At 44.7% G+C, this 26,577-nt stretch overlaps 2 protein-coding genes across 2 annotated transcripts in view; one reads left to right on the top strand and one right to left on the bottom strand.

Moving 5' to 3' along the window:
• LOC138947436 (condensin-2 complex subunit G2-like) overlaps window positions 1–26,577 on the bottom strand; it is a 62,783-nt gene that overhangs the window by 4,844 nt on the left and 31,362 nt on the right. The window contains exons 11-24 of the mRNA XM_070318910.1: window positions 19,142–19,267; window positions 13,481–13,660; window positions 12,942–13,094; window positions 12,108–12,330; window positions 10,860–10,999; window positions 9,050–9,181; window positions 7,150–7,298; window positions 6,707–6,887; window positions 5,810–5,983; window positions 4,340–4,459; window positions 3,067–3,258; window positions 2,183–2,282; window positions 1,314–1,471; window positions 186–341 (exon numbers count right to left, since the gene is read on the bottom strand). Coding sequence (XP_070175011.1) covers window positions 186–341; window positions 1,314–1,471; window positions 2,183–2,282; window positions 3,067–3,258; window positions 4,340–4,459; window positions 5,810–5,983; window positions 6,707–6,887; window positions 7,150–7,298; window positions 9,050–9,181; window positions 10,860–10,999; window positions 12,108–12,330; window positions 12,942–13,094; window positions 13,481–13,660; window positions 19,142–19,267 — 2,184 coding nt within the window. The remainder of the gene's footprint in view (window positions 1–185; window positions 342–1,313; window positions 1,472–2,182; window positions 2,283–3,066; window positions 3,259–4,339; window positions 4,460–5,809; window positions 5,984–6,706; window positions 6,888–7,149; window positions 7,299–9,049; window positions 9,182–10,859; window positions 11,000–12,107; window positions 12,331–12,941; window positions 13,095–13,480; window positions 13,661–19,141; window positions 19,268–26,577) is intronic.
• Window positions 19,870–26,359, top strand: LOC138947437 (uncharacterized). The gene has a single exon (XM_070318911.1). It carries the CDS (start codon window positions 21,347–21,349, stop codon window positions 24,845–24,847), a length of 3,501 nt encoding a protein of 1,166 aa, XP_070175012.1. The 5' UTR covers window positions 19,870–21,346; the 3' UTR covers window positions 24,848–26,359.

The following is a 26,577-nucleotide window of genomic DNA, read 5'->3' as shown; positions in this document are numbered from 1 at the left end:
TAAATAAATAAATCCCGACCTACCGACCCTATTTTTTTGGCCTATGTTTCCGTAAACAGACCTATTTTTTTTTTTGGCCTAATATAACATCAGTAAATTTACCCCCATTTTCAGACTTCCTCCTTTTTAAGACCTGAATTTCACCGATTTTTGCACGTCTTGAAAGAGAGGTTGCACTGTAGTACCTGTTTGCTGGCGTGGGTCAGTTCAGCCAGCACGGCGGCCAGCAGTGTACTGGTCAGCTCGGTCACCATGGCAACGTCCTGGTCATCCCCTGACTGGTGGCCGCTCATCACGCTGGTCACGATGCTGGAGATCTTGGTCTTTACGCTGCTGACAACCTGCAGACAGGGGAAAGGAACACTTGTGTCATGGGGGAAGTACTGTGACTACAAAATCAGTCACATGAAAAACAGTGGAACCCCCAATTTTTATTTATTTCTTTATTTGGTGTTTAACGTCGTTTTCAACTGTTCAAGGTTATATCGCGACGGGGAAAGGGGGGAGATGGGATAGAGCCACTTGTTAATTGTTTCTTGTTCACAAAAGCACTAATAAAAAAATTGCTCCAGGGGCTTGCAACGTAGTACAATATATGACCTTACTGGGAGAATGCAAGTTTCCAGTACAAAGGACTTCACATTTCTTACATACTGCTTGACTAAAATCTTAACAAACATTGACTATATTCTACACAAGAAACACTTAACAAGGGTAAACGGAGAAACAGAATCCATTAGTCGCCTCTTACGACATGCAACCCCCATTTTAAGACCTTATTTTCTCAGATTTTTGGAGTTCTTAAAAGGGGGGGGGGGGGGGGGGGGGGGGTTCCACTTTAATACTTTCTACCTCACCCATGTTGACCAAGGTTTTTTTTTAGCCGAGACCAGCTGTGCTGCAGCAGGTCACTCAGAATTGCAGAACTGTGTAGTAACTGAGTATCAACACGCTGGAATGCAGGCGTTAGATGGACGTTACAGGAAGCCACTGATATATCCGTACCTGGGAGACAATGAGTCAAGACCCCCCAATTCAAGATTTCCCCCCTTTTAAGACCTTGCTTTTTGAGACTTTCTGTTCATAACCTCTGTCAATTTACCCCCATTTTAAGACTCCTCCTGTTTAAAACCTGAAGGTCTTAAAGGTCTCAAAAGGGGCGTTCCACTGTAACTTTAGTTCAGTAGTGCTCTCAGGCACTCTGCATCTTTAACATGCAAAGCTCTGTCAATTCTGAAGAAAAAAAAAAACCCAATAAAAACCAACCAGCCAGCTATTGAGAGAAATCCCCTGACACCAGCAAGACGTCTCACCTTTGGGTCGTTATGGTGATGATGGTGCAGACAGGTGTTGACGGACACCAGAACGTGTGACATGCACTTGACCACCACACTGGACGAGTCGAGCTCCTCGAACAACAACAGCTGGTACAGACAGCTCAACACTTGGTCCACCATGCTGACACTCTTCACTGAAATCATGGTCAGAAAAACAACAACAGCTGGTACAGACAGCTCAACACTTGGTCCACCATGCTGACACTCTTCACTGAAATCATCGTCAGAAAAACAACAAGTGTTATGACCCTATTTCTTATTCTCACCAGCAGTAACATCTTCACCATCACCTCTTAACCCTTACACTGGTGCAATTCTGTAACACATGTTACATAGCCACTGGTGAAATAACAGAAACAAAAATAAAGAAAAACGGTCATAGGTTTTCGCATCCATGGGAGGTAATCGGAACGACCAAACAGACTGAGCCAGTAGCACGACATATGTCGTGACAACCAGGTGACGGTATACGTAAAGTAGCGCGACATATGTCGCGACAACCAGCCTGAGGGTTAACATTACCATTACTGGTTTTTTTGGACAAAAGGTGCTTCGTTGTAAAACATACACCATCAGTTATAGACACAAGTAATATTAAGTTATGAAACAATACACATCATTACTGAGGGCGGCCTGACAGAAGGCAGTGAGTTGAGTCATGAAATCTGTGTCTCCCAGTCCCACCATCAGTTATAGACACAAGTAATATTAAGTTATGAAACAATACACACCATTACTGAGGGCGGCCTGACAGAAGGCAGTGAGTTGAGTCATGAAATCTGTGTCTCCCAGTCCCACCATCAGTTATAGACACAAGTAATATTAAGTTATGAAACAATACACACCATTACTGAGGGCGGCCTGACAGAAGGCAGTGAGTTGAGTCATGAAGTCTGTGTCTCCCAGTCCCACCATCAGCATGTTGCTACACACAGTCAGTGTCGTCTGCACACACACAATTTATTCATCTTTCTTTGAGCACAGAAATAAAGTACAGTTGAACCTGTCCGGGCGACCACATCTCCATCACGACCAGCTGCCCATCACGACCACCCCAAAGAAAGCCTGACAAAGTTCTTTACCATATAAATAAGCTTTCATTAACGACTACCTGTCTACAAGGACCAATTGTGGTGGGTCCTTTGAGTGGTCACTATAGACAGATTTGAGTGTAAAAGCGAGGGGCATCAAAAATATTCCTATGAAAAGGCCTGTTATCGGTGTAAGCATGCATGCATGCACGCCTGTACTCACACACGCCTGCACGCACAATCACATGCATGCAAGCACGCACAAACACACACACACAAACACACGCACAAACACACACACACACACTGTTAAATGTCCCACAAAGCAGGGTCTGTGTTTGTGCATTTTTCATTATTCATATTGGGCAATATTTTATCTGAATTACTGAAAATCGTATTTGATCAGGTCAAAATACCTATTACCCTCATTGTTAGGGAATATTTCTCAATATCCAACAACTAATCCCTCCTCAAGCAAGATTTCACTCCTGAAAACTACCTTTCCTCGTCATCCACGGAAGGAAACTCTCCAAGAAGGAAAACTTTGAGGTCAAACCGACGTAGTTCCCAAGGACAAAAACCATCAGCCTTTTGGCGGGGAGCAAACCGGATGTATACGCACTTTACAATAGTTGTGTCTCTACATCATTCTCTTAACCCTTCACACACACTAACACACACACAACACACATAATTACCATAACACAAGCATTCGCCAAGTCAGCCTTGTTGTCTCCCTTGAGCTCTGCACCGCCCTTTTTCTTGCCCTTGGTGGCGGCCTTGACCTCTGCAAGGTCAGGGTCGGTTGCCGCTAGCAACGGCAGCAGTTTTTCTTGCCCCCAAGCCAGAATGTCCTTCATGTGAGTCACACAATCCCACTCATCGCCGTCCTGCAGACAACAGATACAAAATAAATTTCAAAAAAAGTGTATCAACCTGCAAGTTTGATGGCTACCAAATCTCAATTTCACCAATTTCGGATTTAAAACAAATCCTGTATAGAATACATTGTTGCAGAAAAGAATAACAGAAGTATCAACCCGTAAGTCTGAGGAGTTCCGATTTTTTACCCCCAGCATTTTCAGATTTTAGCATTAGTACCAATGGGCGGTTCTGCTGAGGTTATACCCCTTCTTTCTTTCGGCTGGTAACAGGCGGAACCTCGCGGCAAGATCACACGAGAAAGGAAAAAAACGTGCATTGGTCCCAAATAGCATGTCGCTTTGATAACAGTTCGTGTGTGAGTCGTGCATTTTATACGGTAAAAAGACAATGGTAACAGGCGGAACCTCGCAGCAAGATCACAAGAGTTGTCTCGCGTTATCACCCCAGAAGCGCTCATTGATGTGATCCCTGGATCACCCAAGTCTAAAAGTAAAACACTGCTGAAGATTTACGAACTCCAGAAATTTGTTTGTTTGTTTGCTTAACGCCCAGCCGACCACGAAGGGCCATATCAGGGCGGTGCTGCTTTGACATTTAACGTGCGCCACACACAAGACAGAAGTCGCAGCACAGGCTTCATGTCTCACCCAGTCACATTATTCTGACACCGGACCAACCAGTCCTAGTACTAACCCCATAATGCCGGACGCCCGGTGGAGCAGCCACTAGATTGCCAATTTTAAAGTCTTAGGTATGACCCGGCCGGGGTTCGAACCCACGACCTCCCGATCACGGGGCGGATGCCTTACCACTAGGCCTACCGTGCCGGTTAACTCCAGAAATAAATCTGTCGGCTTTGTATGGGTTATGACAGAATGAATACTCTTGCTTTTGAGTGAGGCAAACTTTCCACGTGGCATCAAAGGCCAGTCATTAGCGAGGAGTGTGTCTGAAACACGTGAAGAAGGAGCACGCGTGGAAAGCTTGCCTCAATAAAAGTAAGAGTATTCACTCTTTCCCATCCCATAGAAACCAGACAGTCATTTCCGGATTTCATCCATTCCACAAATGTGCGAGACGACTCACAAAATCCTGCAGTAGGATTGACAGCCTGAGATGCAGAGAGAAGATGTTCTGTTCAAAGGACGCCATCTTGTTGTCATCGTCTAAAGCCTCTGCCTGGTCCAGCCGTTTCTCTATCAGCCCCTGTTGTAGAAAAACACACGCATCAGGTTAAAACAGAAAATATAAAACAGTGGTACGCCCCTTCTTAAGACCCTGAAATGCACAACTCCTTCCCTTGTGAGACCCTGTTATCTCAGATTTTCTGTTCATTACCTCTGTAAATTTACCTCCATTTTTTTTTCTTCTTCTTCTGCGTTTGTGGGCTGATACTCCCACGTACACTCGTGGTTTTTTTGCACGAGTGGAATTTTACGTGTATGACCGTGTTTACCCCGCCATTAAGGCAGCCATATGCCGCTTTCGGAGGAAGCATGCTGGATATTTTTGTGTTTCTATAACCCACCGAACTCTGATATGGATTACAGGATCTTTTCCGTGCGCACTTGGTCTTGTGCTTGCGTGTACACACGAAGGGGGATAAGCCACTAGCAGGTCTGCACATAAGTTGACCTGGGAGATCGAAAAAATCTCCACACTTAACCCACCAGCCGGCCGCGACCGGGATTCGAACCCTCGACCTTCCGATTAAGAGGCCGACGTCTTACCACCCCGCCACAGCGCCCGTCTTACCTCCATTTTAAGGGTCTCTCCTTTTTCAGACCGGGTTATCTCAGATTTTTGAGAAAGGGGGTTCCATTCAAATTCAACATTAAAGTGATTTTCTGTTATCTCTTCTTTCTTCCATTTTAACTGACATTCTCTCCCTTTCTGTTCCAGTTTTTATTCACACAGACATGCATATGAAATCAATAACTAGTTCTGGCAGTTAAAAAGTACCAACGATTCACAATGATTTGATGTTTGCTCTGTGTAAAATGAAGATTAAATAAAATAACATAGAAATAAATAACACCTGAAGATACCTGTTTTCAAACTTTTTAATCTTTAAGTGCTACTGACATTGCCAACGTACGCTATAGGCAAATTTCCATTTAACAAATAACAGACATGGGAATTAAAAATTGTAAAAAAGCCTGAAAATGTGTAAGTAATAACAAATTCGACGGCGCGAAGCACCTAGCCTAACTAGGGGGGTCCAGGGGCATGCCCCCCCGGAATTTGTTTTCTCCAAAGAACCCAAATGGTGCAATTTGGTGTCATCTTAGCTCCAAGTTTGCCATTCAAATCAGTTTTTAGAACCATTTTTGCCTCCCCCAATTTTTTTTTCGGCGGAAACTTCTGCTTTTTTGGCGGAACAAAAAAAGAATTCGGCGGAAATTTGCCTTTCGGCGGACAATTCCCATGCCTGAAATAAGAATAATTCGGGATTTCTTCCTCTGAAAACAAGTATCAAATAAACCACAAGCAGAGGTGATTGACACAAACACCTTTCCCCAAAACTGCTGCAGGGATATTTCACAACCAGCTTACCACGACGTGTGCGAACAACTTGTTCAGAATGAGCAAGAGGGGGCGCTGATCTTCGATCAAGACTCGTTTGCAAACGGCCGACCTCAACATGGCCGTCAGGTAATCCACAGCCAGCAGAGGGAGCTTCTTGTCCTCAGGCACCGAGATCTGCACACGCTTCTTCCCCTTCTTGTCCTGCAACAAGTCAAAACTTCTGTGAAACACATGATCAAACGGGAAAAACATGGTCGACTAGTTGAAACACATGATCAAACGGGAAACATGTGGTCGACTAGTTGAAACACATGATCAAACGGGAAACACATGGTCGACTAGTTGAAACACATGATCAAACGGGAAACACATGGTCGACTAGTTGAAACACATGATCAAACGGGAAACACATTGTCGACTAGTTAAAGCCACAATCACAGCGATTAACTTCTTCTTCTTGTCGTTTGCCGTTAGATCGTGAGTCCGGACTGCAGGGCGAAACGTGCAGTCCTCTGCAGCAATTAACTGACTTAGATGTGTATGGTATGCAGTGTCCAACCAATATGAAGCTTTTTTCATTTAAAAATCTGCACATCGGAGCCACTATCGTTGCAGCGATCGATAAGCACGTGCGATGTGTATATTTTCGAAAGAAATGAGGTCATGTTGAGTGGACACAGCATAACATACACATCGAAGTCAGTTATTTGCTGCGATCGTTGTTTTATCTGGTCGACCATGCCTTTCCCGTTTGACCATGTGTTTCCTGTTAAGGTTGTTTGTACGAGGTTTTGTCAGCGGGGCGCAACTCCCCTCAGCTTGTAAATCCTGACAGAGATATTCCTCCGCATGTAAATCCTGACCGAGTTATTTCGGGAAAATTATGGGGTTTTAAAAGCGGAGTTCCAGTGTACTTCCACTAACCTTTTTCTTGGCTGGTTCTGGCAGGGACTCCTGTGGCGTGAGAGATTCCTCCAGCCAATCAGAGAGGAGCTGCAGGACCTGTGGTGCCATCTCCCACAGACACATAGCCTCCAGCAGTTCAATGTAATCCTCCTCTCCGCTGCCCTCCGGCATGTTGCGTAGCTTGGAGAGGCACCCACGGCTGTCACACATAAAAACATGTAGTTTTCAATGGATGAAAATGAAAATGAATATTCTTTCTACTTGTTGCACCTGTTTCATTTAATAAGCTAAAAAGAAAAAGAAAAAAATTCAATGTTTCCGATTCCTCGATTCCTTATTTTTGATTACAAGGCTTGGCGATCTTTGTGTGATTGAGTCTCAAGTAAACACGTCATACAGGCAAATGTCAGTTTACTTGACCTCATTGACAACTGTGAAGGTGTTTCCATTTTTTTCCTGACCTGATGGTTGGCACAGCTTTGGGCGGCAAGTGTCCGGCAATCTCCACCACCAGCGATATGACCTTGGGATCCTCTGTGACCTTCAAGACCTCCGGTACCGTCACGCTCAGTTTCTTCATGATGGACTGCTTCAGTTCGTCATTCTCCGCCTGCAACAACAGGTGAGATTTAAAGACATACGACATCAATTGACAAAACCAACCAAGATGTGTCTTCTTAAACCCCTCCCTCGGGAAGTACAATCTCTGACGTCAAGGGCCAAACAAAGTTCAGAAAGATATCATAACGCAATTAACGGCGTCACGTAAGGATTCTGTCACTTCTGCATGTCTCCCGAGAAAGTGACAAACAATTTTGAGAACAAATTTTGTCTCTGTGACTTCCATGTACTATCAGCTGTGAAAAATTAATTGTGAGGTCACCGCCAGGCTGTGCAGGTATCGGTATTGTATATCTTTAAACAAAAATAACATAAAAGTAGAATAACAGGCTGCAGAACAGCTGAGAGAAAAAATCTGAAAAATGGCCAGTGTCTTTTGGCTTTCTTAAAAACAAAAAATTCTAAATAATAATCTTCAAGGAAAAGATTTTGTAGAACCCAATTCTTTTTCTCTCGGGAAGACAGTTGCTTTCCGCAGAAAAAAACACATACTCAGATTCGACGAGATTTCAGCCTAGAATAAAGAAGCAAACACCCACACTTTTTGAATGAATCTAACAGTGACCAAAGCAAATATTAGGCACAAAAAAAAAAAAGTCTGTTTACAGTAACATGGGCAAAAAAAATAGGGTCGGTAGGTCAGGATTTTTTTTTCTTTCTTTTCTCCCAGCCACACAAACGAGACGATAAGTAAAGGTGACAAACAAAAAGTACACGTTTTCCCAGCTGTGATATGCCTGTGCCACACAACCGCTGTTATCGCTTTCTCATGCTGTGGTAATTTTAGAACTCCGGCCTGGGCTGTCGCTGCGCTTATCAGCGCTCGCTGGCAGCAGGGAAAGTTTCGGGAAACTGAGCGTGGGCAGGCAGGCTGAAAGAAACAGCCGTGCGACCCAGGGTCGAACTCGCAACCTCTCGCTTCCGAGGCAAGTGCACTTACCACTCGGCCACCCTTTTCCCGCATTTGTAAGTAAGCTTAAAGTCGACGGCACAAAGCGCCTAGCTTTACTAGGGGGTCCCCGGGGACATACTCCCATGGTAAAAATGTTCTCTAAAGAACCCAAATTGTGCAATTTGGTGTCATCTGAGCTCCAAGTTTGCCATTAAATTCAGTTTTCAGAACCATTTTTGCCTCCCCCATTTATTTTTTCGGCGGACACTTTAGCTTTTACGGCGGAACAAAATAAAAATTCGGCGGAAATTCCCATGCCTGCTTCTTAACTCATTGTCTCCCAGGTACAGATATATTCGTACCCACTCATATGGATCTATCTGACCAAGTACGCATATATCCGCTCAGACTGTTAGCTTCAGTCGCTTCCTGTAACGTCGATCTAACGCCCGCATTCCAGCGTGTTGATACACAGTTACTACAATTCTGAGTGACCTGCTGCAGCACAGCTGGTCTTGCTAAAAAAAGCTTGGTCAACATAGGTGGGGTAGAAAGTGTTAAGGACTCCCTAAGACGTGATTAGGCCAAAAAAAAAATAGGTCTGTTTACGGTAACATAGGCCAAAAAAATAGGGTCGGTAGGTCGGGATTTTTTTTTTTTTCTTTTTCCAAAAAACCATAATTTTACGGGTTTTTTTCCCCCCCCCCCCCCCCCCCAAATGCCAAAATAAAGTCGAGGGTCGCGCGAAAAAAATAGGGTCAGTCGGGTTACCGTAAACAGACTATTTTTTTTTTTGGCCTTATCTCAGATTTGTTGACGTCTTAAAAGAGGGGAACCACTGTACTCACAGAATCCAGCTGCTTGGAGACAGCGGTCCACATGAGGAAGACAGCTTCCAGCAAGCCCTGCAGCATCTCTGGTGATAGAGCATCGTCATCGCTATCCCCCTCGCTTTCTTCTTCACTCTGTTTGGCCGCACCCTGTACACAGAGAGGTTTTTTGAGTTAAACGTCCTCTTAGACCAGCTGGCCTGTATTGAGACAGGTATTGGTACAGTAAAACCTGTCTCTAAAGGACACCCTTGGGGTATGGTAATGGTGTCCCTATTAGACAGGTGTCCTTTCTTCACAGGTGGAGGGGCCGGGGCAATATTTTACAAAGAGCACTGAAAATAGAGAGAGAGAGAGAGAGAGAGAGAGAGAGAGAGAGAGAGAGAGAGAGAGAGAGAGAGAGAGAGAGAGAGAGAGAGAGAGAGAGAGAGAGAGAGAGAGAGAGAGAGAATTGAGCTAGTGAATACATAATACGTTGAGGATAATATGATGTGGTATCTTGATTCAAACAAGCCCACTGCGGCTCTTTTCTTCAACATGCCAGCGTTAGGCTTGTCTCTTCAAAGTATCAAGATATGATCACGATAATGAGAGACCAGAGATGATTCATGTGTGACGGGTGAAGTGGCGCAGTGGCAAGACGTCGGCCTCCTAATCGGGAGGTCGTGAATTCGAATCCCGGTCGCTGCCGCCTGGTGGGTTAAGAGTGGAGATTTTTCCGATCTCCCAGGTCAACTTATGTGCAGACCTGCTAGTGACTTATCCCCCTTCGTGTGTACACACAAGCACAAGACCAAGTGCGCACGGAAAAGATCCTGTAATCCACGTCGGAGTTCGGTGGGTTATGGAAACACGAAAATACCCAGCATGCCTACCCAACGAAAGCGGAGTGAAGCTGACTACGCTCTCATATATAGTGTGGGGAACCCAAATGGGCAAACGAGCTCACACGTCACCAGAATTTCTGGAACGCTGAAGAAGAAGAAGAAGGTGGGAGTAGGACAAGCACATTTCAAGTTTCCCACGCTCAATTTTGCTCATCAAATAATGCTAATAAAAGTGACTATAAGGAAAAATCAATTAAAATGTAAACAGCAATAACAACATGTGCATGTCTGCACACAACGATCAATTGATCCATCACAGGCACTCTCTCTCTCCTCTCTCTCTCCTCTCTCTCTCCTCTCTCTCCCTCTCTCTCCTCTCTCTCTCCTCTCTCTCTCTCTCCTCTCTTTCTCCTCTCTCTCTCCTCTCTCTCTCCCTTCTCTCTCTCTCCTCTCTCTCTCTCTCTCCCCTCTCTCTCTCCTCTCTCTCTTTCTCCTCTCTCTCTCTCTCCTCTCTTTCTCCTCTCTCTCTCTCTCTCCTCTCTCCTCTCTCTCCTCTCTCTCTCTCCTCTCTCTCTCTTTCCTCTCTCTCTCTCTCCTCTCCTCTCCTCTCTCTCTCCCTCTCTCTCTTTCACCCCACATACTGCAAAATTATATACTTATCCAGAATCAAAAAACAAGAAAGGTAAGTTGCTGGAACACACTTATCTATACTTATTTTATTTGAAAGACCAGAGATGATTCATGTGTATACATGTATGTGTTTTTTTTACTTTGTACATACACTTATCCAAACACAGTCCACAGCTTTCTTCACCCACTGTAAAGAATCTGTAAACTTTTTAAGCTTACCATCCCGAGACAGGCAGTAACATGCCGAAATATTGATTATAGATATAAACGTACCTAACCTGGCTACTGGTGTGTTTTCTTTTTATTTAAATGTTCCACTTTTTATCTGTAAACCTTTGGTGAGTGGACAAATGTTTCTGCAATGTTTTCACCTGTGTCTGTTTGCCTTTGCTTCGCTTGCTTCTGGCACTCTTCGCACGGTCACTTGGTTCTGCTTCAGACCTGTCCAGTCTTTCACTCATGGTGCGGACACTCTCCAGCACGTAGCGACACAGCAATGAAATGTAGCGCACTGAAAGTAAAAGATGATGAAGCCAGTGACCTTGACCTTATTTTGTACCCCCCCCTCCCCCTCTTTAAGACCTACACAAATCTGAAGAAATCAGGTCTGAAAAAGGAGGGAGTCTTAAAATTGAGTTACACTGGATGCCCCCCTTTACCCATTGTAAGACTCAATCAATCAATCAATCAATCAATCAATCAATCAATCAATCAATATGAGGCTTATATCGCGCGTATTCCGTGGGTACAGTTCTAAGCGCAGGGATTTATTTTTCTATTTTTTTATTTCTATTTTATGCAATTTATATCGCGCACATATTCAAGGCGCAGGGATTTATTTATGCCGTGTGAGATGGATTTTTTTTACACAATACATCACGCATTCACATCGGCCAGTAGATCGCAGCCATTTTGGTGCATTTCCTACTTTTCATGGCCTATTATTCCAAATCACACGGGTATTTTGGTGGACATTTTTATCTATGCCTATTCAATTTTGCCAGGAGAGACCCTTTTGTCAATCGTGGGATCTTTAACGTGCACACCCCAATGTAGTGTACACGAAGGGACCTCGGTTTTTCGTCTCATCCGAAAGACTAGCACTTGAACCCACCACCTAGGTTAGGAAAGGGGGGAGAAAATTGCTAACGCCCTGACCCAGGGTCGAACTCGCAACCTCTCGCTTCCGAGCGCAAGTGCGTTACCACTCGGCCACCCAGTCCACTCGGCCACCCAGTCCATAGACTCCCTAAGTTTTAAGACCCGAATTTATCAGATTTTTGAAAGTCTTAAAATGGGGGGGGGTTCCTCTGTACAACAGGGCAAAAAGAGTCCAAGACAATTAAGGAAATACAAGAGGGAGAAAAAAGCACAACTTACAGCAATATTTTCTTTTTCATTTCCATCACTAGGACTCTGCATATTCCCTACCTGTGTCGTTCAAAGTCAGGTGGTGAGGTGCGTTCAAAAAGAAAACTCTCCTAATGATAACAGGACAAAAGAGTAAAAGAGTTTAAGAGTAAAAGACAATTAAGGAAATACAAGAGGGAGAAAAAAGCACAACTTACAGCAATATTTTCTTTTTCATTTCCATCACTAGGACTCTGCATATTCCCTACCTGTGTCGTTCAAAGTCAGGTGGCGAGGTGCGTTCAAAAAGAAAACACGAGCGGCGGCAGCGTTGGACTCGACGAGCGTCATGCAGCGTGTCACCTGTTCCTGGGGGGTCTGATCCAGGGGGAAGAAGGAGGGGAAGAGCAGTTGCACCACGCGGCGTACCACCGGCTGGGAGTCCGTCTCCAGTCGGGCCAACAGGTGTTCAATAGGGCTGATGCTCCAGTACTAGAAAAGTTTAAACAAAATAAATGTAGATACGGAACTACAGGTGAAAAGGAGTAGAGCACGATAATGAAAATGTTCGTGTTTGTATCGCTTGAATCGTTTTTCCTTGTTATCTTGTTAAATTAATTGAATAACAAGAAAAATATTGCACTCATGGTTTTCTGAAAGAGACAACACTGCTTTGCAACACAACACCATAGTTTGGACAAACAAACAATAAAACACAGGAGTTATTTCTGAAGCGGCACGGTGGCCTAGTGGTAAGGCATCCGCCCCGTGATCGGGAGGTCGTGGGTTCGAACCCCGGCCGGGTCATACCTAAGACTTTAAAATTGGCAATCTAGTGGCTGCTCCGCCTGGCGTCTGGCATTATGGGGTTAGTGCTAGGACTGGTTGGTCCGGTGTCAGAATAATGTGACTGGGTGAGACATGAAGCCTGTGCTGCGACTTCTGTCTTGTGTGTGGCGCACGTTATATGTCAAAGCAGCACCGCCCTGATATGGCTCTTCGTGGTCGGCTGGGCGTTAAACAAACAAACAAACAAACAAACAAACAAAGTTATTTCTGAACATTATCTATTGTGTTGAGGAATGTCCACTGCATGTACCGACCTTGATGGCTTGCACGCCCTTGACCCTGAGCAGCAGGTCGACCATGGCGACGCGCACAGTCTCGGCCTTGTCGTGCAGACACATGGAGAGGCCGGGCAGCAAGGGCTTCAGCAGCAGGTGACACATGGGGTTGTCAAGCATGGCCGTCATTCCCTGGAAACAGTGCAACGTCATTAGGACATTATGAATTACCTTGACGACAGCCAGATGCACATCAGGGGAGGCGGAGCCTCAGGTCAAGTTTTTGTACGAAGTCTACAGAGCCGAGTAATGTTATGTTAATCATTATTCCCATGAAATCAGTATACGGCTGCCCCAAAAGGGTGGGGTAAAAATGAACATCCACGTCAAAAACCCACTTGAACAAAAACAGTGTGGAGTAAAAGACCTCAGTCACTCAGCCATAAGTGCAGGTGGCTGATTACACCTAAACACGCACACACCTGGGTAGCGCCACTCTTGTTGCTGCTAGCTTTCCACTGGGAGGAAGCCAAGTGCATTTCCCAGCATATAAAGTAAATGAAATGAAATGTGATTACCTTGACGACAGCCACACGTACGGCGGGGGAGGCGGTGTCCCATGCCAGTTCCTTGAGCAGTTTACACAGCAGCGAGTGGACCACGTCCCCAGGAATCATCTCCAGAAAATCCCTCAGGATCCGACACATCCCCTCCGCCGTCAGCGCTCGGATTTCTGGGCAAGGATCCGTCACCAGGCGCTGGGAAAAAAAAGAAATATTTGTTTAACATAGCAAGTTAAAATATCAGTATCACAGGAGAATCTAAATCGGTCAAACACACACACACACAAATACAGACACACATAAATACTCACAAATCCTACACACAAACAACACGGACGCATGTACACATGTGATAAGGATAAGATTTCATATAGTCCTGCGAGGTTACCCCCATGGAAATTCCGGCAGCGTTCTCACTTAGAAAAGCGAGTTGCCATACAGTACGTTGCTACTCAATGTTTGTTTCTTTGTTCTCCATGTACCTACATATCTATGTTTCCAAGCCCTGAGACTTTTGTTGTGAACTTGCGATCTTTCTCGTGTGGATGCGATCTTTCTCGTGTTGATGCGATCTTTCTCGTGTGGATGCGATCTTTCTCGTGTGGATGCGATCTTTCTCGTGTGGATGTGATCTTTCTCGTGTGGATGCGATCCTTCTCGTGTGGATGCGATCTTTCTCGTGTGGATGCGATCTTTCTCATGTGGATGCGATCTTTCTCGTGTTGATGCGATCTTTCTCATGTGGATGCGATCTTTCTCGTGTGGATGCGATCTTTCTCGTGTGGATGCGATCTTTCTCGTGTGGATGCGATCTTTCTCGTGTGGATGCGATCTTTCTCGTGTGGATGCGATCTTTCTCATGTGGATGCGATCTTTCTCGTGTGGATGCGATCTTTCTCGTGTGGATGCGATCTTTCTCGTGTGGATGCGATCCTTCCCGTGTGGATGCGATCTTTCTCGTGTGGTTGCGATCTTTCTCGTGTTGATGCGATCTTTCTCATGTGGATGCGATCTTTCTCGTGTGGATGCGATCTTTCTCGTGTGGATGCGATCTTTCTTGTGTGGATGCGATCTTTCTCGTGTGGATGTCTCGTGTGGATGCGATCTTTCTTGTGTGGATGCGATCTTTCTTGTGTGGATGCGATCTTTCTCATGTGGATGCGATCTTTCTCATGTGGATGCGATCTTTCTCGTGTGGATGCGATCTTTCTCATGTGGATGTCTCGTGTGGATGCGATCTTTCTTGTGTGGATGCGATCTTTCTTGTGTGGATGCGATCTTTCTTGTGTGGATGCAATCTTTCTCGTGTGGATGCGATCTTTCTCATGTGGATGCGATCTTTCTCGTTTGATGCGATCTTTCTCGTGTGGATGCGATCTTTCTTGTGTGGATGCGATCTTTCTCGTGTGGATGCGATCTTTCTCGTGTGGATGCGATCTTTCTCATGTGGATGCGATCTTTCTTGTGTGGATGTGATCTTTCTCATGTGGATGCGATCTTTCTCGTGTGGATGCGATCTTTCTCGTGTGGATGCGATCTTTCTCGTGTGGATGCGATCTTTCTCGTGTGGATGCGATCTTTTTTGTGTGGATGCGATCTTTCTCGTGTGGATGCGATCTTTCTTGTGTGGATGCGATCTTTCTCGTGTGGATGCGATCTTTCTTGTGTGGATGCAATCTTTCTCGTGTGGATGTGATCTTTCTCGTGTGGATGCGATCTTTCTCGTGTGGATGCGATCTTTCTCGTGTGGATGCGATCTTTCTCGTGTGGATGCGATCTTTCTCATGTGGATGCGATCTTTCTCGTGTGGATGCGATCTTTCTCGTGTGGATGCGATCTTTCTCGTGTGGATGCGATCTTTTTTGTGTGGATGCGATCTTTCTCATGTGGATGCGATCTTTCTCGTGTGGATGTGATCTTTCTTGTGTGGATGCGATCTTTCTCGTGTGGATGCGATCTTTCTTGTGTGGATGTGATCTTTCTCATGTGGATGCGATCTTTCTCGTGTGGATGCGATCTTTCTCGTGTGGATGCAATCTTTCTCATGTGGATGCGATCTTTCTCGTGTGGAGGCGATCTTTCTCGTGTGGATGCGATCTTTCTCCTGTGGATGCGATCTTTCTCCTGTGGATGCGATCTTTCTCGTGTGGATGCGATCTTTCTCATGTGGATGCGATCTTTCTCGTGTGGATGCGATCTTTCTCATGTGGATGCGATCTTTCTCATGTGGATGCAAATCTTTCTCATGTGGATGCGATCTTTCTCGTGTGGATGTCTCGTGTGGATGAGATCTTTCTTGTGTGGATGCGATCTTTCTTGTGTGGATGCGATCTTTCTTGTGTGGATGCAATCTTTCTCGTGTGGATGCGATCTTTCTCGTGTGGATGCGATCTTTCTCGTATTGATGCGATCTTTCTCGTGTGGATGCGATCTTTCTTGTGTGGATGCGATCTTTCTCGTGTGGATGCGATCTTTCTCATGTGGATGCGATCTTTCTCATGTGGATGCGATCTTTCTCGTGTGGATGTCTCGTGTGGATGCGATCTTTCTTGTGTGGATGCGATCTTTCTTGTGTGGATGCGATCTTTCTCGTATTGATGCGATCTTTCTCGTGTGGATGCGATCTTTCTTGTGTTGATGCGATCTTTCTTGTGTGGATGCGATCTTTCTCGTGTGGATGCGATCTTTCTCGTGTGGATGCGATCTTTCTTGTGTGGATGTGATCTTTCTCGTGGTGATGCGATCTTTCTCGTGTGGATGCGATCTTTCTTGTGTGGATGTGATCTTTCTCGTGTGGATGCGATCTTTCTCGTGTGGATGCGATCTTTCTCATGTGGATGCGATCTTTCTCGTGTGGATGCGATCTTTCTCGTGTGGATGCGATCTTTCTTGTGTGGATGCGATCTTTCTTGTGTAGATGCGATCTTTCTTGTGTGGATGCGATCTTTCTCGTGTGGATGCGATCTTTCTCGTGTGGATGCGATCTTTCTCGTGTGGATGCGATCTTTGGTTTAAACAGTGTTTTATTAAATCAAACATGATACAAAAATACAACGATAAACAATAGGGACACGAACTCAAGCAAACGCTTATATTACGCGCCCTACGTAGTAGGAAAATAACGCAAATATGATGTCGGACAAGCAATACTTATCAATTGTTGAACTATCTACAAGAAGAGCATAGTTAAAAGTAAATCAGAAAGAATAAGAAAAAGCTAGCAGGAGGAAGAGGGGGGAGGGTGGAGGAGGGAGGAGAAAACGGTAGGTACATTTAAAAGATGAAGTTGGCAGCGCATACAAATAAGAATATACATAGTACATTACAAACCATAGTCCTGTGGCAAGTAAGCAGTAGCTCGCTAAAATATACATTTGAAAAATGCATATAAAATAAGGTTTGTTGGCTTGAATATGGGTACTGAGTCAAATCAACAGAAACGACCAGATTCATGGATAAACGATTGGACACTTTCAAAAACAAGCTTGTTAGTGCAAAGAGAAAGGTTTTCGCTACCATTTAACAATATTTCAACATGTCTGTAATTAACAGGAAGTGCGTTTATTGTAGACAGGCGAGCATCTACGTACAAAGGACAATGTGTCAAATAATGGTCAGCTGTTTCGTTCGGGTAGCCGCAAGCGCACTGTGGGTTTCCCTGTAGGTGGCGTTTACACAGGTCAGAATTCAAATTACTCATGTTTAGGCGCATTCTGCAGTGGTGAATCTCTTCCAGTCTTTTACCACAGTAATAATAGGCAGGTACGTTATAATCAGGAGTAGATAAATAGCGTTTGAAATCGCTGATTGAGTTAGTTGTTTTGATGTTGTCTGGCAAGGTGTTCCACAGGACAGTAGTAGATGGTATAAAAGATCGACGGTATAATTCAGTTCTGCACATGGGGACTCTTCTTTCTAATGGTCTTCTATGATGGTAGGGGTTAACATCAGAAGTTAAAGGTGGCAAGAGATCTGATAAGTAATGAGGGCATTTGCCATATACCATCTTGTAGTATAAAATCAGTTTGTGTCTGCTCCGTCTTTCTTTTAGGTTACAAAATCCGCTTTCTTTATACAGTTTTTCGTGGCTTGTGCCGCGCACACCACCGATTATAGTCCGAATGGCTTCCAAATGTAGTTTTTCGAGTGCAGTTGACCAGTACTCTGTGCAGTTGTCCCATATGATGTCTGCGTAGTCAAAATGTGGAAGAACAAAAGATTTATACATAGTTTCCAGACTTTTACGATTTAATTTATATTTATAATATCTTAAACAATTAATTAATAAGGTGACCTTTTTTATGATGCTTCTCACTTGGAAGTCCCACTTACAATCATTCTGCAAGATTACGCCAAGGTGTTTATGTTGGTTCACGTTTTCCAAAACAATATTATTAAAAATGATTGGTTCGGTTGGTATATTATCACGTTTTATGTCTAACAGTTCCGTTTTTGCTTCGTTAAATTTAACTTTCCACTGTTTTGCCCAGGTATTAATTTTATATAGGTCTGCGTTCAAAATCTGTGCTCGTCTATGGATGCGATCTTTCTCATGTGGATGCGATCTTTCTCGTGTGGATGCGATCTTTCTCATGTGGATGCGATCTTTCTCGTGTGGATGTCTCGTGTGGATGAGATCTTTCTTGTGTGGATGCGATCTTTCTTGTGTGGATGCGATCTTTCTTGTGTGGATGCGATCTTTCTTGTGTGGATGCAATCTTTCTCGTGTGGATGTGATCTTTCTCGTGTGGATGCGATCTTTCTCGTATTGATGCGATCTTTCTCGTGTGGATGCGATCTTTCTTGTGTTGATGCGATCTTTCTCGTGTGGATGCGATCTTTCTCATGTGGATGCGATCTTTCTCATGTGGATGCGATCTTTCTCGTGTGGATGTCTCGTGTGGATGCGATCTTTCTTGTGTGGGTGCGATCTTTCTTGTGTGGATGCGATCTTTCTCGATCTTTCTCGTATTGATGCGATCTTTCTCGTGTGGATGCGATCTTTCTTGTGTTGATGCGATCTTTCTCGTGTGGATGCGATCTTTCTCGTGTGGATGCGATCTTTCTCGTGTGGATGCGATCTTTCTTGTGTGGATGTGATCTTTCTCGTGTGGATGCGATCTTTCTCGTGTGGATGCGATCTTTCTTGTGTGGATGTGATCTTTCTCGTGTGGATGCGATCTTTCTCGTGTGGATGCGATATTTCTCATGTGGATGCGATCTTTCTCGTGTGGATGCGATCTTTCTCGTGTGGATGCGATCTTTCTTGTGTGGATGCGATCTTTCTTGTGTGGATGCGATCTTTCTCATGTGGATGCGATCTTTCTCGTGTGGATGCGATCTTTCTCGTGTGGATGCGATCTTTCTTGTGTGGATGCGATCTTTCTCGTGTGGATGCGATCTTTCTCGTGTGGATACGATCTTTCTCGTGTGGATGCGATCTTTCTCGTGTGGATGCGATCTTTCTCGTGTGGATGCGATCTTTCTCGTGTGGATGCGATCTTTCTCGTGTGGATGCACAGTGTTGTTCAGGCACAGGAGAGTCTACACAAAGTTGACTCTGGGAAATAAATCCCTTGACGAAGGTGGGAATCCAACCCATGCCGATAGCGACAGCTGGTTTTGAAGCCAGCGCCCCTACCTACTGAGCTAAAGTGAGAGTTATAAGAGTTGTACCTGTATGAAATCAAACTGTTTCTGGATGAGGACGTCGCTGTCCTCGGCATTAGAGTCAGTGTCCTGCAAAGGGAAGGCATCCAGCAACAGGGCCGCGCTGTTAGCACGGATCTCAGTGTTTGGCACCTGCAAACAATATACCATTCAATAACGTGGAACCCCAAGAGACGAATTCAAACACAACTCTGTCGGGTTTGTACTACTTTTTGTCTGGAATTATCTACGCATACATTTGTAAATCTCATGTGACCAAGTGTTTGAGACACTCTGGTTACCTTTGGAGGCAAAGCCAGTCAAACATTAGTGAGTTTGCACTAAAACAATGCCCCTAGTAAAAGCTGGTGTAGCTGTACTCAAACGTTTCCTGGAGCTATTAGGAGAAAACAGCAGCCAGACCCTGTCACAGCTCTCTACAAATGGCAGGTGTGAGCTATCTCACGCACAAGAAACAGAGCTATTGGGAAACCACAGCAGCCAGACCCTGTCACAGCTCTCTACAAATGGCAGGTGTGAGCTATCTCACGCACAAGAAACAGAGCTACTAGGAGACAACAGCAGCCAGACCCTGTCACAGCTCTCTACAAATGGCAGGTGTGAGCTATCTCACGCACAAGAAACAGAGCTATTGGGAAACAACAGCAGCCAGACCCTGTCACAGCTCTCTACAAATGGCAGGTGTGAGCTATATCTCACGCACAAGAAACAGAGCTACTAGGAGACAACGAGGGTTGCCTGCCTAAAGGCCGTAATTCAATTTCTGGGGATTTTTTTTTTTTTACATTATCAGAACGAGCTTGAATGTAAGATCAATTGTGTGTTGTTGATTTTTATTTCCGCCGCTTAATTAGCTCAGTAATTAAGAGAACTTAAAACAGGTATTACAAAGTAACGGAATTGTTGACTGCGGAAAGAACTCATTCCGAGTTAAGTGGTATGAGTGATAACTGCCTGGCGCTGATCTGCCTGCCTAAAGACCGTATCTCCAAATGCGGCGCTTAGGCTGGCGATCGCCATACACTCACTCTCTGCAACGGGAAGCCTGCCAAATGGCCGTAGCTCAAATTAAGGTTATTTTACAGATGCAAATCCCCTAACACTCGGTGATTTCTGCGGGTTTAATGATTGCACGTTTTTGTACGGCCCAATTCAAACCAAACTTTGGTCAGCCTGCAGAAACAAAACAACCTTATTTTGTGGCATGATCTGAAAAATCATCCCATACTTTGCTGTTGTTTCATAACAACGACTGTATTCAATAAAATAATGTGAGATTAGTTGCAGTGTGCATGTTGACTGACTTTTAGACTGAATTAATTCATGTGTCACTTGTTGTTTTATTGTTGTTGTAGTTGTAGTTGTAGTTGTTTGTTTTAGTTTCGCTGTCGATTTTGAGATTCCTTTCACACTTCCTAAACAAACATGTGTGTGTTTGCAATGTGTATAGCGATTCAAAGAAGACATGAGCCAATATGATTGTAAACATTTCAAACTATCAGCTGTAAAAAGGAAAATGCTCATAGTGATAATGTTTTACATTCTCATAAGTTTCTGCGTTAGCGGAACAACTAACTAGACCGATGTTTAAAAATCCAATTAACTGAGGCCACACACCCGTTGAATTTGCTTCCTGACACTTCACTACGGCTGATAAACGACATCCTGTGGGAATACTAACGGTACCCCTTAGGCAGGTGCATCACCTTCCAGATAACGGTGCCATGAGATAAACATTGGAGATGGGAAGCTGCATTGTTTCACTCACATCCAGACACTCCACCGTGGGAAGCTGCAGTCAATTCAGTCTTCGGCTTTCTTTCTGCGAAGTGTTTGAAACCGCCATATGAGAGGTAAGTTACTTGTAATGTTTTCTATTAATTGATAGTTTTATTTGTGTGTGTGAGTGTGAGTGAGATAGTGTGTGTGTGTGTGTGTGTGTGTGTGTGTGTGTGTGTGTGTGTGTGTGTGTTGACTTTGTATGATTAAATTCCATAATAAATATCTGTGTATTTCCCTTTTTAACACACACACACACACACACACACACACACACACACACACACACACACACACACACACACACACACACACATCTAAAACTTAACCAAGAATAGTGAAAAGCAATGTTAATAGTAAATACCATCCACAGTCTGTATAGCCTTGTACTAGCCCTGTCATAATTATGTGACATTTTGCAGGATCTACATCATGGAGTCAGATGACGAAAGCAACAGCGTGTACCTACAACTTGCGACGTCTTTCACGTCTCAAATGGATACAACAGGGGCGTTCAATTCATCAGACGAGGAGCCTCTCATCACGAAAGTGACGCAGCCTGGTTTTGATTCATCTGATGAAGAACCCCTCATTACAAAGCAAGTTCGAGGTCATGGGTTGTTCAACTCATCCGACGAAGAGCCCCTTATTTTGAAGACAGGTCCTAACAACGATTCCACACTCATGGACCCAACATATCTGCCTTCAGATGAAACTGAATGGTCTGATGAACTAGAAAACCACTTGCATGAACCACGAGGTAAGCGACTTCGTAAACTCCACAAGAAAATGACACCAGTTATTGACATAGAGATGGCACAAGCTGGGGATGCAAGTAAAAAAACTCATGATCACTTTTTGAAAGCCCAAAAAACTCACAAAAGTAGACTAGACAATCTTTTGTGTGCCAACGGACTGCAGAGGCAGGAGATTGCTCCAGATGGGAACTGTTTCTTTAACGCTGCAGTTGAACACTTTGAAGATATCACGCATTTGGAACTTAGAACCTGCTTGTGCAATCAGCTGAGTGACAACTTCGGAACCTACATAAATTTCATAGCAAACTACAGTACAGAAGACGAAAATGAGCGCTTCCTGCGATACTTCTTCAATGTCCAGGAACTGCGCAGTCCAGGTAAATGGAGCAATGACGCTGCAGATCTTTTACCTCAAGCACTTGCCGATTGGTCCGAAAGGGTGGTCAGAATCTACTCCAGTGATCCCTTCACACCTGTCATAGACGTGCTTCCAACAACTGGAAACAGCGATGACACATCCATCACATTGGCCTTTGTCGCCCACGAGCCGACCCACTATGATGCCTGCCATGTACGTTCCAGACCAGGGAAAGTCACTGCAAAGTCAGCAACTACTCCCTCCACAGCTGATCAGGACAGCCATCCAGTGAATCCCTCCGCACCTGACCAAGACTCCCATCCAGTGACTTCCTCCAAAGCTGACCAAGACGCCCATCCAGTGACTCCTTCCGCACCTGATCAAGACTACCGTCCAGTGACTCCTTCCGCACATGACCAAGACTCCCGTCCAGTGACTTCCTCCGCACCTGACCAAGACGCCCATCCAGTGAATCCCTCCGCACATGACCAAGACTCCCGTCCAGTGAATCCCTCCACCCCTGACCAAGACGCCCATCCAGTGAATCCCTCCGCACCTGACCAAGACTTCCGTCCAGTGACTTCCTCCGTACCTGACCAAGACGCCCATCCAGTGAATCCCTCCGCACCTGACCAAGACGCCCATCCAGTGACTTCCTCCACACCTGACCAAGACTCCCGTCCAGTGAATCCCTCCACCCCTGACCAAGACTCCCGTCCAGTGACTTCCTCCGTACCTGACCAAGACTCCCATCCAGTGAATCCCTCCACACATGACCAAGACTCCCGTCCAGTGAATCCCTCCACCCCTGACCAAGACGCCCATCCAGTGAATCCCTCCGCACCTGACCAAGACTCCCGTCCAGTGACTCCTTCCGCACCTGGCCAAGACTCCCGTCCAATGACTCCTTCCACACCTGACCAACTTGACTCCCGTCCACTAGCTCCTGTAGACACTGCCCCAATCACTCCCAGAAAACAGGGATCGTACAACACACCTCCAAAGAAAAGAATTGTGAGGAAAAGGGAAGCAGAACCAGAAAAATGGAAAAAGAATGTAAGAAAAGTTTTGCACCTGGAAGGTAAAGAGTACATTTCCCAAAATGGCAGTACAGTTCCAGCCAAAACAATGGGACCTGTTGATTGCTCGAAGTGCAGGTACAGGTGTACCCAGAAAATGTCATCGGACCAACGCTTAGAATTGTTTCAGACATTCTATGCACTGGGAACGTACGAGCGACAAAAGGACTTCGTTTGTACGAATGTAAAGCAGAAGAAGACAGTAACCATTTTAGGTGAAGACAACCAGCCTTCTCAGAAAAAACGTCAAGTGTGCCGTGTCTTCACGTTTACAGTCGAGGGAACAGTCCACAGGGTGTGTAAGAAGTTCTTCCTCTCCACATTAGCCAAAGGAGAAACGTATGTCGACCATGCCCTGGAAAACACTTGCGGTGGTGTTTTCTGTGCAACAGGACGGCGGGGAAAAGCTCCTCCTCACAACAAATTCAGCGAGGAGTCTGTTAACCAAGCAACAGAACACATTTCTTCTTTTCCTGTGGTGGAGTCCCATTACACCAGAAAGGACACACAGAGAATGTACCTACCATCAAACCTGACCATCAAGAAAATGTACGACTTATACCTGGAGAGGTGTCAACAACAAGAACAACGGCCTGTGTCACAGAAAAAATATCGACAAATCTTTAATGAAAACTTTAACTACTCTTTCCATACCCCCAAGAAAGATCAGTGTGCCATTTGCGTCATACATGACAGCAAACTCAAACAGGGCACTGCATCAGACGAAGAGAAGCAGCGGTTTAAGGAACACATTGACAGGAAGAACAGGGCCAGAGACGAGAAAGACGGAGACAAAAGAGAAGCAACAGCTAACCCTAGCAAACATGTTGTCACCATCGACTTGCAAGCCGTATTACAGGCGCCTTGTGGTCTTGTAAGCCAATTGTATTACAAGAGGAAACTGTCAGTGTACAATTTCACCGTGTATTCACTGGCAGACAAGAAGGGGACCTGTTTTACGTGGGATGAGTCGGAAGGGAAGAGAGGTTCTTGTGAAATTGCTACGTGCCTCTACATCTACCTGTCTTCTCTTCCTAAAAGTGTTGAGGAAGTCACAATTTTCTCCGACTGTTGTTCTGGGCAGAATCGCAACCAATACCTGGCAGCTGCAATGGTACATGCTGTGAACAACATCAGCAACATCAAGGTCATCCGACACAAATACCTTGAAACTGGCCACACGCAAATGGAGTGTGACAGTATGCATTCGGCAATCACCTTTGCCAAAAAGCACACTCCCATCTACACACCGTGTGGATGGGATATTATTTTGCGTATGGCGAGGCGAGGACAGCCCTATGTTGTCATTCCATTGAAGCACACCGACTTCCTGGACGTCAAGCAACTAGCTTGTTCTGCAGTGCGAAACACCAAGACCGACATCAATGGTCAGAGGGTCAATTGGCTGACCGTGAAGTGCCTGCAGTTCGTCCAGGGAGAGGAGGAACTGCTGTACCTCAAGACCTCGTTCGATGAAGAGGAATACAGGGTCCTCAGGTTGGTAACCAGCGGCAAACGAGGGCGCACGTCATCCTTGACAAAGACAACAATTGCCCCCCGTTATTCATCTAAACTGCCTATTTCCGAGGCCAAAAAACGGGATCTGCTTTCTCTCTGCAAGTCGGCCATCATTCCTGAGCAACACCACGATTACTACAAAGCGTTGCCTTCCTCCACATCTGCAGCTGACAAGCTTCCTGAACCAGATCTTGAAGAAGAGGACGCCGACTCTGACTAGAGAAAAGTACTCTTTGTTTTATCGAACTCTCCGATTGCCCGAGTTGTATATATCCGACTGTCTCAGACAACAGAAATGAATTACATGTCATGTACGAACATGACCGTGTTAGACTATGTCTGAAAACAAGAACAAAACGTCTAAGTAAGTAAAAAAAAAAAAAAAAGTCTACTTTGGTTTGGAATGCTTCGAATTCGTGACAAGCGTTCGTTATTTTGAATCGTTTGACACAATGTCTTTAATCATGTGGGAGCTTTTATTGTGTGCTGTAAACCGAAAACTGTGGTGTTCACGTACACAGCTCAAGCGTCAAAGTCGTGCAGTTTCACTGTCAGGATACTATGTGACAAGACTGTTTACCAAGAAACCTCACACAGGTTAAGCAGACACATTTATTATGAGTTGTGTTTTCGGTGCAGAGGACAATAATGAAACAACGTCATGTAGCTGCCGTTGTCACTCAGTAAGTCAGTTATTTCATTTCCCTTTTTAACTTCGAATTACTGAGCCAACAATTTCTAACCAAGAATCCCCCCAAAGCTGGCAACAGTTCTCTCGCATCATCATTTTCATTTTTATTAAATATGTTTTAGGAACTTGTATTTTTCCTTGGTAGTTGTTTTATTTCTTGATAGTTATCATTTCTTTTCTTGTTGCAGATCACAGTTTGTTAGAATCATGTGTATGTTGCACTTCTTTGTTGTTTTGCATGAATGTTTATTGTTCTCCGTGTTGATATTTTATTGAATGAAATGTTGTTGACTGGTATTAGTATTAGTTCTGATGTCAGCAACTACTCCCTCCACAGCTGATCAGGACTACCTACTAACTGATTAACTACAGTGAACCTGTACTATTCTTGTAATCAAAAATGCTTTTTGCATTTACTAAATACGGCTTTATTGCACAGACGATGTGTTTTGTTGGGTTCTCTCAGGTCAGATTAAGGGCCGTTGTTGTATATAATGCGTTCATGCTATTTGCTTTTTACAAAAGTCTGTTAGCAAATCTTTCTGCACAAAGCCCGTATGGCAAGTTACAGTTTTAAAGTCGACCGATATCATGACGTTTACTGCAGTGGCCAAACCCTATATCCAGATACGGTCCTATTGCAGACACTCAATGCACACGCTTTTTCCCCTCTCTAGCTGTAAGTGAAATTAAGGCTGCAGCGCTGGCAGGTCCTGTAAACAAACACCCAGTTCTCGGCGTGCCTGGGAAGGGGAACAAGAGATAAGGTGATAAGGCTCCCGCTATCTACTGTGAATTTCTGTTCAGTGGCCTGCATTAGGACCGTATCTTGTGTATGCCTTAGAAAACCGAATATTATGCAAATACAAGTGAACAAATCGATAAAGTGTTTCTTGAATAAAGAAAGCTGAAGGAATAGTGTATGTTGTGATACTAATTTTGTTATAAGCAATGAACTGTGTGTTTTGTTACAGAGGAGTAAACATTCATTTCGCTCCACTGTAAAATTCCACAAAACCTTGCTACGGCCTTTAGGCAGGCAACCCTCGACAACAGCAGCAAGACCCTGTCACAGCTCTCTACAAATGGCAGGTGTGAGCTATCTCACGCACAAGAAACAGAGCTACTAGGAGACAACAGCAGCCAGACCCTGTCACAGCTCTCTACAAATGGCAGGTGTGAGCTATCTCACGCACAAGAAACAGAGCTACTAGGAGACAACAGCAGCCAGACCCTGTCACAGCTCTCTACAAATGGCA

The sequence above is a fragment of the Littorina saxatilis genome, linkage group LG14 (genome assembly GCF_037325665.1).
Source record: "Littorina saxatilis isolate snail1 linkage group LG14, US_GU_Lsax_2.0, whole genome shotgun sequence".
Taxonomy (NCBI): domain Eukaryota; kingdom Metazoa; phylum Mollusca; class Gastropoda; order Littorinimorpha; family Littorinidae; genus Littorina; species Littorina saxatilis.
This window is presented reverse-complemented; position numbering and strand designations above follow the sequence as displayed.